This window comes from Camelina sativa, chromosome 4 (genome assembly GCF_030686135.1).
Source record: "Camelina sativa cultivar CO46 ecotype springtype chromosome 4, ASM3068613v1".
Classification (NCBI taxonomy): domain Eukaryota; kingdom Viridiplantae; phylum Streptophyta; class Magnoliopsida; order Brassicales; family Brassicaceae; genus Camelina; species Camelina sativa.
Genome location: NC_141883.1, coordinates 8,261,091 through 8,281,743, shown reverse-complemented (window position 1 = coordinate 8,281,743; position 20,653 = coordinate 8,261,091). Strand labels below are relative to the sequence as shown.

General features: G+C 38.0%; 5 protein-coding genes across 6 annotated transcripts; 2 read left to right on the top strand and 3 right to left on the bottom strand.

Annotated features, from left to right (window-relative positions):
- The first annotated feature begins 4,447 nt into the window (after positions 1-4,447).
- Positions 4,448-6,853, top strand: LOC104780177 (UDP-glucose 6-dehydrogenase 2). 2 transcript variants are annotated; one of them, XM_010504664.3, is made up of 2 exons: positions 4,448-4,687; positions 5,152-6,853. In XM_010504664.3, the coding sequence occupies exon 2, from the start codon at positions 5,155-5,157 to the stop codon at positions 6,595-6,597; it is 1,443 nt and encodes a 480-aa protein (XP_010502966.1). In that variant the 5' UTR covers positions 4,448-4,687; positions 5,152-5,154; the 3' UTR covers positions 6,598-6,853. The 2 variants fall into 2 exon arrangements, with proteins under 2 accessions (XP_010502966.1, XP_010502967.1); XM_010504665.3 differs by having other exon boundaries at positions 4,452-4,687; positions 5,149-6,853.
- A 977-nt stretch (positions 6,854-7,830) lies between these two features.
- Positions 7,831-10,728, bottom strand: LOC147945601 (uncharacterized). Its single transcript, XM_087509313.1, has one exon. It carries the CDS (start codon positions 8,755-8,757, stop codon positions 7,831-7,833), a length of 927 nt encoding a protein of 308 aa, XP_087365439.1. The 5' UTR covers positions 8,758-10,728.
- A 1,262-nt stretch (positions 10,729-11,990) lies between these two features.
- Positions 11,991-13,460, bottom strand: LOC147945600 (uncharacterized). The gene has a single exon (XM_087509613.1). It carries the CDS (start codon positions 13,458-13,460, stop codon positions 11,991-11,993), a length of 1,470 nt encoding a protein of 489 aa, XP_087365739.1.
- Positions 13,461-13,771: 311 nt separating this feature from the next.
- On the top strand, positions 13,772-15,322 carry LOC104780176 (histidine-containing phosphotransfer protein 2). The gene is made up of 6 exons (XM_010504662.2): positions 13,772-14,083; positions 14,373-14,503; positions 14,596-14,670; positions 14,775-14,846; positions 14,933-15,005; positions 15,101-15,322. The coding sequence occupies exons 1-6, from the start codon at positions 14,018-14,020 to the stop codon at positions 15,155-15,157; spliced, it is 474 nt and encodes a 157-aa protein (XP_010502964.1). The 5' UTR covers positions 13,772-14,017; the 3' UTR covers positions 15,158-15,322.
- A 2,649-nt stretch (positions 15,323-17,971) lies between these two features.
- Positions 17,972-20,335, bottom strand: LOC104783713 (uncharacterized). The gene is made up of 3 exons (XM_087509312.1): positions 20,081-20,335; positions 19,922-19,981; positions 17,972-19,825 (listed from the first exon to the last, which is right to left on the bottom strand). Exons 1-3 carry the CDS (start codon positions 20,333-20,335, stop codon positions 17,972-17,974), a joined length of 2,169 nt encoding a protein of 722 aa, XP_087365438.1.
- Positions 20,336-20,653: the final 318 nt, after the last annotated feature.

Below are 20,653 nucleotides of genomic sequence, written 5' to 3'. Positions count from 1 at the left end.
TTCTCTTTTCTCGGTACATCCCTCTCTTTTTTCTTCCAACGGCATCAGATCTAGTTTTCCAGATCTAAATTTTTAAAGCTTAAATCTTCTCATCTTTAGGTTTAGTGGCTTGGTTCTTGTGTTTTAGTCACGCGCATCTTCAGAGCTGGCCGTCCTCCATGGCAGAGGCAGTCTTTAACTGGTTTTTTCACTGCCTCAGATGAAGAAATCTCACCATCGTAGATCTAGATCTCCTTCCTTTCCTCCTGAAGAGTCATTAGGGTTTGAAGCTGTCTCACTGCCTCGTAGTTCCACGCCGAAACAACAAAAAGAGGTCGCACGGCACTTTATTCCGGGTCAAATTTTGCGGTTAGGAGATTCTTGTATTAGCATCCGTTTGTGTGGTTTTTCTTGTCTCAGATATGTTTTAAGTTTTAATTTTCAAAGATTTAAGTTTTAATTGTCAATATTTGGGTCTCTTTTTTCCGATCCGGGTTGTAATTGAAGGGATGTTATGTTTTAAGTTGTTTGGGTCTTTTCTCCTTAGTCTCCAGGAGTGTTTTGTGCTCGCCCGCTTAAGCCTCTGGAAGGATTGATATCCTTGCCAACTCTTGTATTTCACCTTGTAATCCCACCTTGTTATTAATGGAACCCTATTGACGAAGAAAAAAAAGATAGTAATTAAAAAGAAAATAGTTATAATATGTCTTGAAAATCACTTTACAATATTTGTTTTGAAAAAAAATAGATGTCAAAAGTCAACGACTAAATAATTGTAGTTAATAGTGTTTATATAGATTTATGCTCAAAAATTTATATAGATAAAAAATAATTTTAAATTAAAATTTGGCGCAACCTACGGTTATAAAATCTAGTTCTTTATAATTTCAAGTTCTTATACTGAAGTTTAGGTTTTTCTATTTCAGATTTTAAGTTGTATTCACAGCTAAAAAGAGAATGATCCACTCATTTTAAACAACTCATATATATGAGTAGATCGAGTTTGTGCATCCATTGTGGCATTGTATGGCTTATTATGGGTGAGCATTGTCTTCGAGTTTAATACTTATATACCAATATATAAAGATCTTTAAAGATCTTTAAGAATTAAATATATGTTCTCGACTTTACCCTAAGTTCTATGACTAACTAAGAGACATAAGTTGTGCTTAATATACCAGAGATATGTGATAAGTGAAAAATGTACTAGTGAGTGATAAGCACTTATGGTGTTGCCCTTTGTGTTCATAGTTGAGAGATTATTTTTTTTTATCCACAAGGGAACTAGCAAGGATAGGAAACTGTTAAGAATTAATGAGCAATTATGTTAATAAAGGTAAAAAGTAAAACAAATGCGGTGAGCATGATCCAACACGCGACCTTCAGATCTTCAGTCTGACGCTCTCCCAACTAAGCTATCCTTGCTTGGTATTTGTTTACGTTTTTCTTATTAAGATGATGAGCATATCTCAATCCATGACACATAATCATCATTTTTTATATTAAATCAAAATATTCAATATTGAAAAATATTCAGTATTGCTACTAATTTTTCTTTTTTATTAAAAATTATTAAATCAAAATTATTCAATATAAATACTTTTTGAATTCTCCAAATCGTTTATTTAATAGTTTAATTTTCGTACTAAATATATTATAGAGATTCATAAAATACTAAAAGAGTGACTGATAGACATTTTGAAAACTACATAAAACATCGTTTAAATATTTCAAAAAATACATAAAACGACATAACATTTTCTCTCCTTGATTATATTTTGTTAAAATGATTATTTAGAATTTCTTTTAATATTATCTAAACATATATGTTCACACTATATTTACCTAACACATAATATTAACAAAATAGGGTAAATAATTTTTTTGTGTTAATTTTAAGGCCATGAAATATCAAGCATGGAGAAAAAAATATGAAAGATACAGGGGCATAGTTAATTTGAATTTTGGTTTCGATATATTTTTGTAGAAAATAATAAGAAAATAATCATCAGACACAAATATAATAAAACTTATACATATAAAATATAAGAAACACATATATTTAGTTGACAAAAAAAACACATATATTTATATTAATTTACAACTAAAATTATACAAGTAAGAATTCATATTATTTATAAGAAATAAGTAATACTATATGAATTAAATTCAGATATTCATTCGTAATATATGAGACAAGGAGATTTTTTTTTCTATAATATGATACAAAAATAAAACACAATCCTCCCAACATATGTGTGGATAGTAGTGTTCCCATGGGTCTCTTTGATGAAGAGGCGGTTTAAGCAACTTGGTTGTCGATCTCATCTCTTGCTCTTCTAATCTTTCGTATCAATTATTACAACATGGAAGTGTTTGTTTCCTATCTATATCCCTAATCGTAACGAGGATGATTTAGTTTTGTATAAATACATCTATGTTTGTTTATATTTGTAACTATATATTAAAAATATACTATAACATATATAAAGTGGTCGTGTATCCAGTTTTCTCTCATAAGTACGTAATTTTATTGATCTGAACATTCCAAATATTCTATTATTGAAAACTCAAATAATTATATCACTCCTAGTTTCAAAATTCGTGATTTTTTGGTTCAATGTAATATGTTGTCTTAAAAAAAATATATATATGTAGTCTTGAGCATACAAATATTCGGAATTGTCTTGGTTCGATATGAATTTTTTTTTTTTTTCAATCTTTCTGACTCAAGTTTAGTATAATAGTATCCATTCAATATTTCTTAAGTTCGGTTCGATTTCTCTTGGTTTATGTTCGTGTTTTTGGATCATGAACAAGGAACCAATCTCAAACCAAACTATTTTTTGGTATTTTTTCTCTCAAACCAAACTATTTTTTGGTATTTTTTCTCTCAATTCTAACATGAAAATTTCAGATTTTTTTTTTGGATATTTTCGGTTCAGTCTTGGTTTTAATATTTAGAAATTTAAAAGATTTTTGGTTTTCCATTTCGGGTATTTAAATATAATTTCTTTTTGGTATATTTTAGTTATTCGGCCTAAAATAAGTTATTAAACAGTACTTTTACTTATATAAATGTATTAGAATTAGGGTATTTCAAATATCCATTTGATTTGGTATGATTACGTTTCAATTTTTAAGTTTAATCTCCATTCGATTTTTACATCAGTTTTCTACTCGATTTGGGTTATTATATATGCCTTGTACAGTACCTTTATTTAAGAAAATGTCATTTTCAATTAAACCTCTTCTAAAATACCATATATCCCACTTTAATTTATTGAAAATAACAAAAATGCCCTTCTTATATTTCTTTCTCAATTATCTCTCTTCTGTTTTTATCTTCTCGATCTCTCATCTCTCTTCTTCTCTCACCTCTCTTTATTTTTCTCTCCTCTTTCTTTCTTCAAACTAAAGAAAATTTTCAAAAACACGAATTCAATCTAACCCACAACATGTTTTGTTCTGTTCTGGAGATGCTCACCTCAAGGCTGAGTATAATATTTTCTCAATTTTGAGTTTCTTCTATTTGTTTCCTTCTCCATACAATTTTAGTGTATCAGATCTGATATCTGATCCAAGTTTTTTCCGATGGACCAGATCCGGTGGACTAAATTGCTTTCCTCAAAGCAGAGTATGATATTTCTCAATAAGATTGGTACATGCGTAGCAGATCTTAGGGTGGAGAAAATGGTTTCATGTTATTGATGGACAAGTATCACCAACCAAGTGGACATGGTCCACTAATGGTCTACTAAGAGAGCAGAGGACATAATTGGGGTGGACAAGTGTTGTCAACCAAACGGATTTGGTCTACTAAGAAGACCGAAGAACATGTGGTGGACAAAAACCTGTTCGGACGTTAAATCTGGTCTACTGGAGACACAATAAGATCGGTAGATGCGCCACCAGACGTGTAGGTGAACAAATAGAGTCCAACCAAGTGCAACTTGTCCACTTAAGAAATTGAAGGACAAATTTAGGTGGACTAAATCTTATTGGGCGTTGGATCTAGTCTACCAAAAAATTGAAACTGTTGCCACTATTCTATTTTTTTTTCAAAAATTTTAAGTAATTCAAGTGTAAAAGTATCTTTTTACTCTTATGGCATAAAATAAAAAATAGCATTTGTAAAAAAAAAATTGAAAGTGGCATTTCTTATAATTTTAATTTGAAAAGTGGCATTTTTCATTCCCTTATTTTTTCAGTTTAATTTGCTTTCGATTTGTACATTCAAACTGGTTTAATTTTCTGGCCAGCACTAGGAATTTGGGTCAAATAATTATTTTTTCCACTCGTAGACTCGTGCATGACAGACGAAATCTAACTAATGACCAGACAGTACCACAACCGCGTACGGCACTTAAAACACAAGGGTTATCATCGTCATTTACACCGTATTCACTCGTTTCTTTGAAAAAAAATAAAAATAATAAATAATAATAATGCCAGAGGTAAACTGCAATCAAAGTATCAACACTGTGCTCCCACCACCACCACCGAACCTACAGGTTTCTTAAGTCTCTCTCTCTGGTCGGTCAGGGGCAAAATCGGAAATCCCAAAATTCTTATAAAACGTAACATTGCTTCTTCGTCTTGCTTCCAATATATACATTACATCCTCACAACACCATTTCCACTCGCTAATTTGTGTCTGAAGGGAAAAAAAAAATTTCGTCAGCTGTGTAAAAAATCTCCAGCAGAGGTAATGATTATAATCATAAACATCACTCTAATGCAAATTTCGTTTCTCTTAATACATTTTTTTCTGCTAATTCACCGTTTCATTATATATGTCTCCTGATCCCTGCTTTGTGAATCGTCAATCTCAGATCCAAAACCAATAGATCCGTCGTGATTAGATCGTTAATGATGTGTTGCTTTCATATACGAAGTATTCGATTTCATTGTTTAGTAGTTATGTTTTCATTTAAGATCTGACTCTGTTTTTTTTTTGTTTGTAAAAGATCGATCTTTTTGAAAATTTTGGTCCGTGTCTCTTTCGTTCCTTCTCAATTCTGGATCCCGAAATTGGAACAAAAGTTTTCTCCAATTGTGTGAATTAATATTTGCCTATTTTGAAAAAAGGATCCACCTTTTTTAGTTGATCCTCTGTTTTGGTTTTGATTATAAAGTTATTGACTTTGTGAAAATTTGATTTATAAGCAGAAAATGGTGAAGATTTGTTGTATTGGAGCTGGGTATGTTGGTGGACCGACAATGGCAGTGATTGCACTGAAATGTCCAGACATTGAAGTAGCTGTTGTGGATATCTCTGTGCCGCGTATCAACGCTTGGAACAGTGACCAGCTTCCGATTTACGAGCCTGGTCTCGACGATGTTGTGAAGCAATGCCGTGGCAAGAACCTCTTCTTCAGCACTGATGTTGAGAAACATGTCAGGGAAGCTGATATTGTGTTTGTTTCTGTTAACACACCCACTAAAACCAGAGGTCTTGGTGCTGGTAAAGCCGCTGATCTTACCTACTGGGAGAGCGCTGCGCGTATGATCGCTGATGTTTCGGTGTCTGATAAGATTGTGGTTGAGAAGTCGACTGTTCCTGTTAAAACAGCTGAAGCTATTGAGAAGATTTTGACACATAACAGCAAAGGGATCAAGTTTCAGATTCTTTCGAACCCGGAGTTTTTGGCTGAAGGAACCGCGATTAAGGATCTTTTTAACCCTGACCGTGTTCTCATCGGAGGACGGGAAACTCCAGAAGGGTTTAAAGCGGTTCAGACGCTCAAGGATGTGTATGCACATTGGGTTCCTGAAGGCCAAATCATAACTACTAATCTTTGGTCTGCTGAGCTTTCAAAGCTTGCGGCAAACGCTTTCTTGGCTCAACGGATTTCATCTGTCAATGCTATGTCTGCTCTATGTGAAGCCACTGGTGCTGATGTCACGCAAGTGTCTTACGCGGTTGGTACTGACTCGAGGATCGGTCCCAAGTTTTTGAACTCGAGTGTTGGATTCGGGGGTTCGTGTTTCCAGAAGGACATTTTGAATCTTGTCTATATCTGTGAGTGCAATGGACTCCCTGAAGTGGCGGAGTACTGGAAGCAAGTCATCAAGATCAATGACTACCAGAAGAGCAGGTTCGTGAACCGTGTTGTTTCCTCCATGTTCAACTCTGTATCGAACAAGAAGATTGCGGTTCTTGGTTTTGCGTTCAAGAAAGATACTGGTGACACGAGGGAGACTCCAGCCATCGATGTGTGCAAAGGTCTTTTAGAAGACAAAGCAAGGTTAAGCATCTACGACCCGCAGGTGACTGAGGAGCAGATCCAGAGGGATTTATCCATGAACAAGTTTGACTGGGACCATCCTCTTCATTTGCAGCCAATGAGCCCAACCACAGTGAAACAAGTGAGCGTTACTTGGGACGCATACGAGGCAACCAAAGACGCTCACGGTATCTGCATTATGACCGAGTGGGATGAGTTCAAGAACTTGGATTTCCAGAAGATCTTTGACAACATGCAGAAACCGGCTTTCGTGTTCGATGGAAGGAACATTATGAATCTACAAAAGCTTAGGGAGATTGGTTTCATTGTTTACTCCATCGGTAAGCCCTTAGACGCATGGCTCAAGGACATGCCTGCCGTTGCCTAAGTAAGAGGAAAGGGAAAGTCCATTGCTGATTCTTTTTACCTTATATTTCATCATTTGTGCTTTTTGTTTGTGATAATTGTTGAGTCTTTAAGACTTGTTACATTTTCTTACTATCTGTTTGTTATGTAAGCTCTCTTATTACCCATTCTTCTGGTGTGTTTCTTTTCCATTGGTATAATTTTTGGTCGGAGAGGACTTGTATTCGACGATGTCGTTTCAATTTTGTTCTTATTGGAGTAAATGTGTTTGTAGTTAACCGTTGGAAGTGTTGACACTTCAATGAGTTTTGTCTGGAAAAAGTTTAAGACTCAGAAGAATCTTTGCACATTGTTCATGAGAATCAACATAATCTCTCATTACTCTCGGTTTAGGAAACAAACGCATCTAAAACAAGTTTCCAGGTTGGAGATTCTCAATGTCATACCTAACGATTCTACGTTTAAAGCTTCGAAGATTTGGATGATTTCATGTTTTGGATTTCGTTTTCGTCCTCCAAAACAATGGTCCTCAAACCTCAACATTGTCTTTCTGACAACCATTTTTGTCACAAATGAATGCAAGTCATGGTCCAAAAATTAAGGCTTCCAATTACAAATGTAGTGGTAAGAGACCTTTTTGATATCACGTTTTAATCACAAAATACTTTGGACTCTTATCATTACAAGTTTTCTATACAAATCAAATTAACCATGGGATACATAAAGTGTTTAAATCCAAGTTTGGATAAATAGACTTTTTTTTTATTTGGTACGAAGTTTGAATAAATAGACTTTAGCAATTAGCACACTATTTGTTTCTTTATATGTCATCAATTTGTGCATATTATTTTCCTCAAAAGCTAGTTATTATTTGATTTAATTCTTTCTTTGAGAGATTTTTTTCTTTAGTTTAAAGTTGTTTGCTAGTGTATAAATGTTACTTTCATTCATGTGTGATTAAAATAACGAAATAAAAGGTTGCAATATTCATGTATGATTTTTTTTAAGAATCGAAATTTTTCCAAAAACCTTTATTTATTTTTTTATAGATGCATACAGATGTCCAAATATTTATGTAAATTTTTTTTTTGATCAACTGGAATTATATTAGACGGATGTTACTTTTTACAAATCCAACCACAACTAGTCTAGGAGGAAACAAAATTTCACCTCCCAACTCTCAAAACACTACAACTAGCTTTTAACCAAACTACCAGGGAACAAAACCTCTACCATATGACTTAAAAACTTTACCTCAAACAGCAGCTGATGCTCTTTCTTCAGCAAATAGCCCATCTAACCAGAATAGATGACTTTTGGCAACATATGAGTGAAAACGTCCCTCTTCGGTCACACTCTTAGCTATCAGAGAAGCTCCTCTGTTTGAGGAAAAGTTTTCCAAAAAGAATTTCCATTTTTTGAAATATGTACACAAAAAACTCACCTCCATATATTGATATCTAAATGAAGGCCAAACTGCAGGTTTAGCAATCGCTTTTACCAAGCACTCATCCTGCAAGGCGAAAATCACATTCTCAACTCGATGACTGTGCATACTTTCCATGGCCCACACTAAACCTTTGAACTGAGCTTCCTTCTTGTCTTTGACCAAAGTAAAAGCTGTCCTACTATGCAACAGAACAACTCCTTTGTGGTCTCGAAGGACCCAAGCCCCACCCGCCAATTTGTTTCTATAGGACCAGTAAACTCCAATGTTACATTTTAACCAATTCAGAGGAGGAGCCTTCCATTCCTTTTTACCTTGTCTCATTTCTTTGGACCTTCCTTCAAAGCCTCTGCTACCCTTTTCAACTTCTTCTTCTTCCTCAGCGCTATCAAGAATTTGAGCCTCAGACCATTCCAACAGGTCATCTTGACTTTTTTGAACCAAATCTTGAGGAGTGAAAGCTTTACTTTCAAAGGAAACAAGATTTCTGTTTTTCCAAATCCTCCATATAGTCCATGGGAAAATCTTACCAAAATCCTCAGGCCACAGCCTGTTTCTTCTATTTGACATGAGATAGTGTACATTGGAGAAAACAGAACCCTCCTGAAAACCCCTTTCAGGAGATGGAATACCTGAAAGAGCCCAAACTTGTCTCGAAAAAGAACAAGAGAACAAGACATGATTTATCGTCTCTTCCTCAGTTCCACAAATCTGACAAGTATCATCCATCTTCATCCCTTTTTTTTTAAAGCAAACGTAACCGGTAGAGCCCGGACAAGACTTTCCACAAAAAAACCTTGAGCTTTGGATCTGTTTGCAATGCCCAAACTTCAGACTTTAAAGGGTTTGTTGAAGGTTGTTGGTTTACCTCCTCTCTGATCTGGGGATTGGCTGATTGAGATATTAACCAGTAAGCCGATTTAACTGAGAAATCACCACTTTTGTTATGTTTCCAAGCATAAAAATCATCAACCTCCATTACTGGCTTGATTTTTTTTATTAGAATGATATCTGCTGGAAAAAGTGAAATTCCAATAATTCATTATCTCAATCCCTTTTCTCCCTGTCAATCAAATCCGACACCCTCAAAGCTGGATTGAAGAAAATATTTTTCTTCCATGGAGCTCTCTACCCCTCATCTTCAATCCAGTCATCAATCCACACTTGAATTGATCTTCCATTACCAACATTCTTCTCTAGTCCCCTAGATAGAAGCTCTCTTCCGTGGAGGATACTTCTCCAAGCATAGGAGGGACTAACACCAAGCTCTGCATCCAAAAAGTCATAGTCCGGAAAATACCTACTCTTCATTACCAAAGCAAAGATACTGTTGGGGTATTGAAAAATTCTCCAAGCTTGTTTCGCCAAGAGGGCTTGATTGAAAGATGGTATGTCCCTGAAACCTAAACCTCCCTGTTCTTTTGGTAGACAGAGCTTCTCCCAGCTTTGCCAATGTATTCCTTTTGTATGCTCAGCATTACCCCACCAAAAATCCGCCATAGCACTAGCCAGAGTAGAACAGGTAGATTTTGGTAACTTAAAGCATGACATCACAAAGACTGGCATCGCCATAGCGACTGATTTCAAGAGAACCTCCTTGCCTCCTTGAGATAAGAATCTTCCATACCATCCCGACAGTTTTGCTTTTAGCCTCTCTTTGATGTAGCTCAATAACTCCACCTTTGACCCACTAAAACTTTCAGGCATACCCAGATAATTACCTGCACCACCTTCCTTTGAGATACCCATTTTTGCTTGGATACCACTCTTTGAAAGTGGATTCACTTTTGAACCAAAGGTAATTGAGGACTTACTCAGATTTATAGTTTGACCCGTAGTTGCTCCATACTTACTCAAGACTTCTTGGAGAAAGGACACCTGCTCCAGGTCCGCCTTACACATAAAGAGGCTGTCATCCGCAAATAAGAGATGATGAACTTCCGGACCATCTTCTGAGAATTTGATACCTTGTAATTTCCCTTCTTCTTGTCCTTTATTGAGCAAATAAGTCAAGCCTTCAGTACAGAGCACAAACAGAAAGGGTGACAATGGATCTCCTTGACGCAGGCCTCGCTGAGGAAAGATCATACCAAATGGTTGATCATTAATGAGAACCGAGAAGGTTACTGTCGTTATGTAGAGCATAATCCATTCCACCCACCGACCATGGAATCCCAAAGCATTTAGCAACGCTCTCACATAACTCCACTCTACTCGATCGTAGGCCTTGGACATATCCGTTTTAACTGCAATAAACTGGGAGGAGATTTCCTTATTAGTTTTGAGACCATGTACAACTTCATTTGCAACCAAAATATTATCAGTGATCAATCTTTCAGACACAAACGCAGACTGGTTGCTAGAGACAATTACCGGGAGTAACGGTTGCATTCTCTTGACTAATATTTTGGAGATCACCTTATAAAGCACAGAACAAAGACTTATTGGTCTCAAGTCACTCATTTCAACCAGATTGTGGGTTTTAGGCAGGAGACACAAATGTGTATAATTCCATTCCACAGGGAATACACCATCTTCGAAAAAACCTTGGATCTCCGTAATTACCTGTGCACCAACTGTTGACCAATATTTCTGGAAGAACAAACCAGACATGCCATCTGGACCCGGAGAACTGGAAGGATCAATTGAAAACACAGCCTCTTTAATCTCTTCAGCCGATATTTTTTCCATGAGAGAATCATTCATCTCCTCTGTTACTCTGGCTGGGAAACCATAAAACCATTGCTGAAAGGATCGAGGATTAGACGATTTGAAAAGAAGATTGAAATATGCCGATGCCACTTCCCCTTTAGCAGCTTCAGATTTCATAAGTTCTCCATTTGCATCTCTTAACTGATCTATTCTCTTATGATCCCTATTGCCTTTAACTGCATTATGGAAGAACTTAGAATTTCTGTTACCTGATCTCAACCACTTCTTTCGACTTTTCTGCCTCCAATATTCTTCTTCCTTGAAGTAAGATTTTGCTAACTCCTTTTTCAAAACATGCAATCTCTGTAAATTGGGCCATTGTTGAGACTGAACATTTTCAAGAACTGCTTCCAACTGATGGATCTGCTGTTTTGAGTTGAGATTATTCTTTTTTTTCCAAGAACTCAACGCTTTTCTACAATCTCTCAATCTTTGAGACACCAGAAAACCCCTATTAGATAAGCCTGGCTTCCACGCTTTTTTAATAGCAGCCTTAACCTCTTTTTTGTTTAGGAACCTTTTATCAAATCGAAATTGCCCCCTGTAAACTTCCTGAGATGCCATTAGACCAATGAGAACAGGTCTATGATCAGACCCTCTCATTTCAAGGAAAGCTTGATTGGTTGCAGGAAAGGCATCACACCAAGCTTGATTCCCAAACGCTCTATCAAGCCTGCATTGCACCCAATAATCTCCTCTTCTTCTTGCCCAAGTAAATTTATTTCCTGTACTTGACAGCTCCATCAACCCACAAGCTTCCAACAACTGAGAGAAAGATTTGAAATAAGACTCTTGCCTCCTCGGACCACCAATTTTTTCCCCATTGTGTAATATGGCATTGAAATCACCTACCATACACCATTTGTCCTTTCTTCCAACTCCAAATCTAGAAATTCTTTCCCACACCTTATCCCTCAGACTGCTATCCGGATCACCATACACGCAAGAGAGGAAAAAGTTTACAGCACCGAACTGCACTTGGATGTCAATTAGATTCTTATCCTCATACAAAAAGTCCAACTGGACACTACTTTTCCACAAAAGAGCCAATCCACCACACTTACCCACTGGCTCCACCGTATATAAACGATCATAAACCAAAAGACACTGAATATCAAACAGCCTATTTCTACTATGCATAGTCTCCATCAGAAACAAGATCTCAGGAAAATGTTTTTTACGCATTTCCTTGAGACGGGGAATCACCAAGTCTTGAGACCGTCCCAAGCCTTGGCAATTCCAGCTAATGATGCTCATTAACCATTGGGCGATCCCTCGTTTGGGATCACCTTCAAAGGGTTTAGCTTTAAACATTTAGCAGTGCTAGAACCTTCATTCTCTGCTTTTCTTTTATCCTTCACCCCACACTCTAAATCCATCCGCACCATTTGAGCTACTATTGGAAGCTTTGAATCCTTTGCTTTAGCATTCCTTAATCTGGATGGAAGTCTTTTCCTTGGTTTTGCCTTAGCTTTAGTATTAGAGCCGGAAGGACCCGCTTCTGAGAAGCCAGCCCTAAAACCCGTTACTCTATTCTGACAAGGTTGAGACAAAGCCAAATAATCCCCAAACTCTTTATTGCCCACAGAGTTCTGGAAATCCTCCACCCAAGCTTTACTGGGAAAAGAACTCAAATCCGGAACTACTCCACTCATAGTATTACCTGCACTGGACTCCGCCAACATCCTTTGATCACCTTCGTCAAAACCAAAAACTAAACCCTTATCCTTGTTCACATCCAGATGAACCACCGGGGTCGCTTCCATTCTGAGAATGGTCTTCTTAGCAATAGGATCTTTTTCCACTTCACTGATAGACTTCCTTATCTTGGCTATCTTAATCGACCTCTCTTCATTATTGTTTACCAAAATGTACTGCCTCATTCCTTCCAAGACCTCATTAGCAATCCTTTGTCTACCAGTAGCAGGATCTACCCCAACTTGATCTTCTCTCAATACTCCAAACAAAGGATCAGACTCCTTAAGAAACAGGGGCTTGGCTAAGCTTTGAATAGGATTCCCTGTTCTCCGAGCCTCTGTCTCTTTTTGTTTTTTCTTAACCAAAATAGGACAAGCATCTCGATCATGTGTCAACCTCTGACACTCATAGCACCTTTTTTGAATTCTCTCATATTGAAAGCGCACCACAGTAGAGCCACCCTGAGGTAACCTAACCTCCTTGGATCTCCTCAGCGGTCTGGAAACATCAAAAAGAACCTTCACCCTCACAAATTCTTGCACTTGAGGTTTATCTGGATCAAAAGCTACTTCTTTTACTTCACCAATCAATTCCCCCAAAGCCGTAATAGCCTTAACTGTATAGAAATTGATAGGAACATTCCAAATTTGGACCCAAATAGGTATAACTTGCAAATAATTAGCCGGCGGATGTTCATACCACCTATCCACTACCACTGACCAATCATTGTAAGTATGAGTCCCTTTCGCTAAAACTTCCAGCAGATCATGTTCTGAGTTGAAGATGAACTGAAATATTTCATTCGAGAGAGCCACTCCCCTCATCCTTCCAGGTTTCTGCCATTTCCTTGGCATAACACGGATTAGATCCTTCATAGATTGCACAGACGGATTTAGAGTTCTCCCAATAAGACTCAAAGCATTTCTCTCCATAGACATAAACTCAGGGAGGTCTGGCATCTCAAAAGGAACCTCCTCCTCTTCTTCTAGCGACATCGCCATCAACGCCTTGTCCATCGCCGACGACATACTTAATTCACCGCTAGCACCTTCCAACCACTGACTCAATACCAAACACTTACTACCCAAGATACCAGAGCTCCAAACACAACGCTCAATGAAAGAAAACGAAGATCTTGACTCAGGAAAATAAGAACAATCAAACACAAACCTTTCAACAGAACTACAATTTCAAAGAAAAGAGACGAAAAAGTAATAAACAGAAGATTGCGGCTACAAGGAAACAAGTTTTTCAGTCTAAAAGTTCACTTTCCAACCTAATCGAAGACATTAGGAGAAAAGGAAGGTCTTAACCCCAAAAGAGAGTGGTCTTGCAAATCACTTCACTTAAAAAAAAGAATTTTGAAGACGAGAATTTTGAAGATAAAAAAAAAAAAAAAAAAAAAAAAAAAAAAAAAAAAAAAAAAAAAAAAAAAAAAAAAAAAAAAAAGTCATTGATGGCAGAAGCGTTATATAATTCGTGAGAAAGACAAGACACAATTGTGTTTCTTTCTTCTTGGGATTGGCTATTTCCAGAACTCCAAGTCAAAAATCTCCTCTCCTAGTCTCCGCTTCACTCTTCTCTCATGGACGCTCTCATTTCTCAGTTGCAGCGGCAATTCCGTGATCACACCATTTCTCTTTACCAACAGGTTTCAATCTTCTACAAATCTTCGAACCCAATTCATTCCCAACACATGTCTTTTTGGTTATAGCTAAGCTAATATAGATCATAGACACTAGATTTACTCCTATATTGCATAGATTTGTGATAAAACTGAAGAAAGATTGAATCTTTAAGGTTTGTTTCTGTAGATTTTGTGTTTCTTACAAGTTATTATCTTTTTTTTTTAGGGATTTGAGCTGTGTAAAGGTTAAAACTTTTTGATTCATGGGTGATGGGTTTGGTTTAGATCATTGCTTGTTTGTTTTTTTGTGAAGGGTTTTTTGGATGATCAGTTTACTGAGTTGAAAAAGCTTCAAGATGATGGAAGCCCTGATTTTGTGGCTGAGGTGCTCTCTCTTTTCTTTGAAGATTGTGTGAAACTTATCAGTAACATGGCTAGAGCTTTGTAAGTCTCTCATTTCTCACTCTCAAAGTCAATTCAGTCTTCTTCCATTAGAAGTTTGGCTAGATTCGTTATTGCTTGTGTATATCTTTCAGGGACCAGACCACGGGAGCTGTAGATTTTAGTACGGTAGGCGCGAGTGTGCATCAATTGAAGGGTAGTAGCTCAAGGTAATGTTCTTGCTTTTGTCCTTATAACATCTTTAGTAGCTGAAGTTGTGTGTGTGTGTGTGTGCTTTGATAGATTGAAGAAGCTGTGTCTTGTTTCTTTGCAGTGTTGGTGCCAAGAGGGTCAAAGCATTGTGTGTTAGCTTCAAGGACTTTTGTGAAGCTCAGAACTTCGAAGGGTGAGCTTGTTCAAGATATTGTTATCGTTTTTTCTTCTGGGACCTATTGGTTGAGATTTGTGGAGTAATTAAATATCCTGTTACAGTTGTGTGAGATGTTTGCAGCAAGTGGATATCGAGTACAAGACGTTAAAGTCAAAGCTTCAAGATTTGTTCAATGTAAGTGTGAATAGAGAATCCATTTCTGTTTTTTGGGCTACTCTTATGAATCAACTTGATGATGACCAGTTAAACCATTGTTGTTGTTGTTGCAGCTTGAGAAACAAATCATTCAAGCTGGTGGTATTGTTCCTCAAGTGGATATTAACTAAAGAGACTACTAAGTCCAGAAGAAAAAGAAAAGAAGATGATGACTTCAAATTTGGATTTTCAGTTTCTCTTTTAAATTATTTTGGACTTTGGTGTTTGCTCTCACGAAACTCAATAGAATGTGTGAAAAAAATAAAAAAGAGACAAGTGATTTGTTGTTGATAAAATCAGTAGTGCGTACGTATCGTTCTTTTGATCTCATCCGAGAATCTTTAACACCTTTGGACCAATTATTATTATAAATCACAAACCGGTTTCTGACCGGTTTATGAAAAAATAGCGATTCCTTAGTTCATGGGTGGGTCTAGAGGATACCAATGATACCCAAAATAATAGGTAGCACAAGGTTTATTGTAGACGCGAGTGTAGGAGATAACAGTCCCTTCCCAAATAGTCTTCTTTAGCTTCCGCAACAAGTTATTTTTTTTTCATCAGTCTCTCTCTCTATGAGTAAAAAAGCTGAGCAAGAAGAGCTTGAGCGATTCAAGTGATAAAGAATAAATCCAACACTTCTTCAATTCAAATTTGCAAATACAATCAAATCCAACTGACGCTCATAAAACGAGAGTTAAATCTCAAATGATGAAGATCTTACCAAAAGATCTAGACCAATTCGAGTTGTTTCTGGGTTTTTACAATAAAAGAGAGTTTCAAATGAGATATTCGAATAATGAAAAAAAGAATGAAGAAAACTCGATTTATGCTTTTTCCTCGGTCAATGGTCAACAACGGTCACAAACTTCAAATGAGCCAATCACAGCCCAGCATGTCATCCGCATCCGCTCGACCAATCAAACCCCTTTATTCTGACACGTCAGCTCCGCCGACACATCAGCTGAACACGTCGACACACAACGACTCCTTTGACTTTAGCTGTAACAAATCTCCCGCCTTGAAAGAACTTTGTCCTCAAGGTTCGAATGCAGGAAATTTCTTGCGGATATCAAACAAATACTCTCAAGTAGCTTCCTCTACAGCCTGTTTAGTCCACTTGATAAGTACCATAGTAACAGCCTTTCTCTGCCTGTTAACCATCTTCCTCTCCAGAATACGATCAGGTTCCTTAAGCAAAGCATCATAAGCCACAGAAGGAAGCTCGGTAGTAGCCAATACTCGACCAACCGAAGCTTTGAGCTACGAAACATGAAATACATGATGTATTTTAGAAGAAGAAGGTAGGTCCAACCGGTAAGCCACCGCACCACAACGATCCAATATATTGTAAGGTCCAAAATACTTCGGAGCAAGCTTCTCATTGGAATGCAACACCACTGACTGCTGTCGATAAGGCTGCAACTTCACAAACACCACATCACCAATCTCAAACTTCCTATCAGTACGATGAAGATCTGCGTTCTGCGTCATCCTATGTTGTGCTCTCAATAAATGAAATTTGAGCAAAAGAAGCATGTTTTCCCGATCATGCAAACATTGAGCCACAACAGCAACCTTTGATTCTCCCGGAAGATAAGGCAAATGAATGGGTGGAGGTTGACCATATACAGCCTCGTAAGGTGTCATTGGAATGGCTGTGTGGAAGTTGGTGTTGTACCAAAACTCCGCCAATGGCAACCATTTACTCCAAAGATGAGGACGATCACTGAACATACAACGTAAGTATGTCTCCAAACATCTGTTAACCACCTCAGTATGCCCATCAGACTGAGGATGGTAAGCACTAGAATAGTTCAATGACACGCCCTGCAACGCAAACAACTCTTTCCAGAACTCACTGAGAAAAACAGTATCATGATCACTGACAATAGTCTTAGAGAAACCATGTAACTTGAATACGTTGTCCATGAAAGCCTGAGCCACCGTCACAACAGAATAAGGATGTGAAAGTGCCATGAAATGGGCAGCCTTGCTCAAACGATCAACAACAACAAAGATAACTGATTTCCTAAAGGAAGGAGGCAACCCATCAATGAAATCCATGGATAAATCAGTCCAAATGGTCTCAGGAATTGGTAAAGGTTGAAGTAACCCAGGAGAAGCTGAAGTATTATACTTACACCGTTGACACACTGCAACTCCGTATGTACTGGTGAATATCCTTGGCTAACCCCTTCCAGTAAAAAAGACCCTTAACTCGTTGACATGTTGCATCTCGGCCAGAATGTCCCCCATAACCAGAACCGTGCAACCACTTGAGAATGTCATCTCGCAACTCCATGTCAGCCGGAACCAATAACTTGGGAAGCCATTGTTGTTGTATTGGCGTGTTCAACCTTTACTCCAAAAAAATACTTCAAACTTCTCTGATCCGTTTTAATCACAAAGTGATTTGGAAGCAAATAATGGCGCCATTTTTGAACTGCAAACACGATAGCAAGCAATTCCTTCTCATAAATCGACAAATGCAGTTGCTTACCACGCAAGTGTCGGCTGATAAAAGCCACTGGGTGACCTTCCGGCATTAATACTGCTCCAATTCCCACCCCACAAGCATCAGTTTCAACGACAAAAGGTTTTTCAAAACGTGGAAGTGCTAACACTGGAGCTTCACATAAGGCACTCTTGAGTTGGACAAAAGCTTGTGCAGCCGAATTATTCCACATGAATGCATCCTTCTTGGTAAGATCATGCAAAGGTCTCGCAATCACACCAAAACTCTTCACAAACTTGCGATAATAACCTGCCAAACCCAAGAACCCTCTCACTTGCTTCACTGTTTTGGGAACATGCCAGTCTTTTACCGCCACCAACTTTTGGGGATCAGTAGAAACTCCCATAGCCTCAATGTAATGGCCCAAATATTCCACTCTCTTCACCGCAAATGCACACTTGCTCTTCTTAGCATACAAACTATTACTTCACATCACTTTAAACACCTCTTCCACATGTAACAAATGATTTTCCAGAGTCGAGCTGTAAATGAGGATATCGTCAAAAAATATGAGCACAAACTTCCTCAGAAAAGCCCTGAAAACTTCATTCATTAAACTCTGAAACGTAGCTGGTGCATTGGTTAATCCGAACGGCATCACCAAGTACTTGTAATGTCCACTATGTGTCTTAAAAGTCGTTTTGTAGATGTCAGCAGGATCCATTCTGACCTGATGATACCCTGCTCGCAAGTCTATCTTCGAAAAGATCACCGAACCTCCCAGTTCATCCATTAGATCATCTATTAAAGGTATAGGAAACCGATCCTTAACAGTCATCCCATTCAGACCCCTGTAATCAACACATAGTCTCCAACTACCATCTTTCTTCTTCACTAACACCACTGGGGATGCATAAGGATTGTTGCTCGCTTGTATACTACCACCAACCAACATATCTTTCACCAGCTTGTCAATCTCATTTTTTTGATGCAATGCATACCTATAGGGACGTTGGTTAATAGGATTAGACCCCTCCATAAGTGGAATCTTATGATTGTGATTAGCCCGGAAGGGTGGTAGAGCAGTCGGTTCCTCAAAAATGTCAGCGAACCCTTCAATCAACTCTGCAAACTTCGGGTGTTCTTCTTCTTTCCCAGTTTGCATTTCTACGGAGCATAACATCACTTCACTCTCCTCAGGAACTTGCTCAACACATATCATAGATAACTGCACATCTTTCTCTTTCATCTTGTTGAGCTTCGTTGCCTTAACTTCTCTAACAAACCCTTGCTTAATCCCTCGAAGATGAACATTCTTCAATCCCCACTTAAAGCTCATCTCCAAAGTGTCAAAATTCCATGTTATAGTTCCCAACGGTTTCAACCACTGTACCCCCAACACTATGTCGCAACCCCTCAGCGGTATCACCATCATATCTGCTTCGAAAGATGTATCCCTGAAACTCCAATTAAACTTTTCCATTTTACCGGATACTCCCACCTTTTGACCATCAGAAACAAAAACCTTAGTGAGACATGGTTGAGTCGATGGAATTTTCAACCTTGCTAGTGTCCCCAGATCCATAAAATTATGAGTGGAACCCGAGTCCAGTAACATGACCACACTCTGCTTCCCATAATAACCTCTGACTCTCATAGTCCAAAAGTCATTTGTACCTTCCACTGCACTTACTGAAACTTGAGCCCTATCTTGAACCATATCTGGTCCCTCATCCTCTTCGACACAAAGCTCATCAGTCTTTTCTTCCACTTCATCTGCATCCATCATATACAATTGTTTCTTCTTGTGAGTGAGAAAATGTTCTGGTGAATATTTCTCATCACAAAAAAAGCACAATCCTTGCGACCTCCTTTTATTCATCTCTTCTGTCGATAGGAACTTGCGTGGCTGCATTGTGTTATCCTTAGGCCTGTAAGTCGATTCAAAGTTGCCAGTCTTCTGCACCCAATCAGAATTGTTAGCAACCCCGGCCTTAGGCTGAACATTGCCACCCGTTTGCCATTTGTTACTCTGCCATCCATTTGATGTCATACCACTTCCCTTCCTAGGATGAGCCTGTTCATACAACTTACCCAACATCCAGCATTGCCTTATAGTTTGAGGTTGAAACATTCGAATGTGCATTTGAGTATCAGTCCTAAGACCCGCCAAGTATGCACGAACCAAATAGTCTTCAGGCAATCTTAATCTCAAACGTATAAGCTCAAACTTCTCGTTATACTCCTTAATTCCCCCTGTCTCCTGCAATATCTTTAACTCCGCAATAGGATCATCCAAAGCATCCTCAAACCTCTCTTTCAATAGCAGCTTATAGGATACCTAATCATTCAACATTGTTCTTCCCAAATCCGATTCAAATAAAGATTGGTGCCAAGCAGCAGCTGATCCATCAAAATGTATAGCACACATCTGAACCTTCATCTCATACGGAGTAAAATCCAATTGGAAGAACTGCTCAACCTTAAACAACCAATCCTTAATTCATTCACCATCAAACCTAGGAAAGTCCAACCTAGCTAGACGAGTCATTCCAGAATAGTTATATGGATTACCCGATCTTGCTCTGCGTGGTACCTCCGTCGGGAAACAGTTATAATCAGCCTTCTCTATTGTCGGAGGAGATGAACTATACGACATCTGTGGATTCACCGCCACCAAGTTATCCACCTTCTCCGCCATCATACGAATCACGGCAAACATCTCCGCATAATTCTCTGCAATCCTCGAGTCTTGCTCCACCAAAGCTTTCACGATCCAAGCATTTGACGATTCTTCGGCATCGCGAGTCGCCGCTTCTCTAGCCTGTGCCTGAGCACGAGTCTCCGTCATCTTCTCCGAGGTTCGTATTAGCTCTGATACCTCTGATAAAGGATAAATCCAACACTTCTTCAATTCAAATTTGCAAATACAATCAAATCCAACTGACGCTCATAAAATGAGAGTTGAATCTCAAATGATGAAGATCTTACCAAAAGATCTAGACCAATTCGAGTTGTTTTTAGGTTTTTACAATAAAAGAGAGTTTCAAAGGAGATATTCAAATAATGAAAGAAAGAATGAAGAAAACTCGATTTAAGTTTCTTCCTCGGTCAATGGTCAACAACGGTCACAAATTTCAAATGAGCCAATCACAGCCCAGCATGTCAT